The sequence below is a fragment of the Grammomys surdaster genome, unplaced genomic scaffold (genome assembly GCF_004785775.1).
Source record: "Grammomys surdaster isolate TR1022 unplaced genomic scaffold, NIH_TR_1.0 126091, whole genome shotgun sequence".
Lineage (NCBI taxonomy): Eukaryota > Metazoa > Chordata > Mammalia > Rodentia > Muridae > Grammomys > Grammomys surdaster.
Genome location: NW_021620899.1, coordinates 4,758,783 through 4,760,528, shown reverse-complemented (window position 1 = coordinate 4,760,528; position 1,746 = coordinate 4,758,783). Strand labels below are relative to the sequence as shown.

Sequence of the window (1,746 nt, the reverse complement as noted above, 5' to 3'; positions counted from 1 at the left end):
TGAACTGAACGAGCCATGCTCAAGGAAGGTGATTAATCTTCGAGAATGAAAGAAAGGATCCTCAGAGCTATTGTCTTACCTCAGATACATAATTGAATTTTCGAGAAGTCTAAGAGTCATTTGCTTTTAAAGGTGAAATCTAAGAGTAAGTGTGAATTTATTATATTTCTTTGGCATCACTTTTATTTTTTATGGTCTTCAAACTATTAATCATGGTGGAATTTCTACAATTACTGATCAAAATCTATCCTGGAGCAGGTTGATTAAATAGCTCCTGATCACACACAGTTTGTGACAGAGTTTTAACAGCTTTTGGAAAAAAAAATTCTGAGAATAAGGGATATTGTCCTTTAAGGTACACATTTCTTTTTGCTATCCCTTTTCATGAATTAAATATACAATGCTTACAGCATTAGTTTTAGCTACACAGTGCTTGCATGTTCTTCAATGATAAGGTTGCAAATTCTTCTCCCCATGAGGACTGAAGGAGAGGAAACTTTCACTCACTGTTTAGTACAGCTCTCAAGATTGTCATATATGATGGCATTGCTTTAATAAAGAAACCAGCAAACGTTCTTGCACTTCTTTTATTTTTCTGTCTGTTGAATAAAAATAGTGTTTGTTTGCTTGTTGTTGTGATATATTCAATCTCTGAGTTTTTCTTTTTTCTTTTTGCCGTCAATAAGAAATTTACTTATTTTAAAAAAATCCAAATGCTGGCATTGTCCAGAAAATTTTAACAGGTTTATTTATAATTGTTATAAAGTTGAACTGTTGAAATGTGTTCACTGAAACATTTTGCTCGCATTAATGCTTTACATCTTGCATTTATATTAAAAATTCACACACAAATGAACGTGGAGAAACTGCCAATACCTGATTCTGTCCCCTATGTTTCCACTCGCAATCATATATTTAGGTACCTTTGACCCCATGGAAAAAATATCTAACATTCAGAACTACTGATAACAGGAAGAGGAAAAAAATTTTTTTTTTGAGAATGAAATGTTTCCCCTCATAGTGGACTCTTAAGCATGCTCCCCGCGTATGCGGCGAGCTAGCTGGATATCTTTTGGCATAATTGTTACACGTTTGGCATGGATAGCACACAGGTTGGTATCTTCAAAAAGGCCAACCAGATAGGCCTCACTTGCCTCCTGCAAAGCACCAATAGCTGCACTCTGGAAGCACAGATCTGTTTTGAAGTCCTGAGCAATTTCTTGCACCAGACGTTGAAAGGGGAGCTTGCGAATCAGAAGTTCAGTGGACTTCTGGTAGCGCCTGATTTCACGGAGTGCCACAGTACCAGGCCTGTAACGATGAGGTTTCTTCACCCCTCCAGTAGAGGGCGCACTCTTGCGAGCGGCTTTTGTAGCCAGTTGTTTCCTGGGTGCTTTACCACCGGTGGATTTGCGGGCAGTCTGCTTTGTAGGAGCCATGGTATGGGCACCTCCTTACCCCCCTTCTTCGGCTGGAGCTCGGCAAGCGAGAGGCGGCGCTGGCGTTAGAGAGCCGCAGCCTGAGTTTTTCAAGATACAAAACTGTAGGAACATTTTCTAGGAAGGTTGTCTAGGGAGGGTCCATTATAACTGAGGTCTTTCTAGATGTGAAGGGTTGAGCAAATTATCTATTTGAGTCAGAAGAAAAAGAGTTTTCTATGGTGTCATTCCCAGTGGATTAGTCAGGTAAGATCCAGGACACATCTTTTCTAGGCCTGGCAACAGGAATCTTGGGAGGTGCTTTGGC

The 1,746-nt window shown here is 39.8% G+C and overlaps 1 protein-coding gene across 1 annotated transcript; it reads right to left on the bottom strand.

Annotated features, from left to right (window-relative positions):
- Positions 1–1,018: 1,018 nt before the first annotated feature.
- LOC114611291 (histone H3.3-like) lies at positions 1,019–1,439 on the bottom strand. Its single transcript, XM_028755930.1, has one exon. It carries the CDS (start codon positions 1,437–1,439, stop codon positions 1,029–1,031), a length of 411 nt encoding a protein of 136 aa, XP_028611763.1. The 3' UTR covers positions 1,019–1,028.
- Between the last annotated feature and the right edge of the window lie 307 nt (positions 1,440–1,746).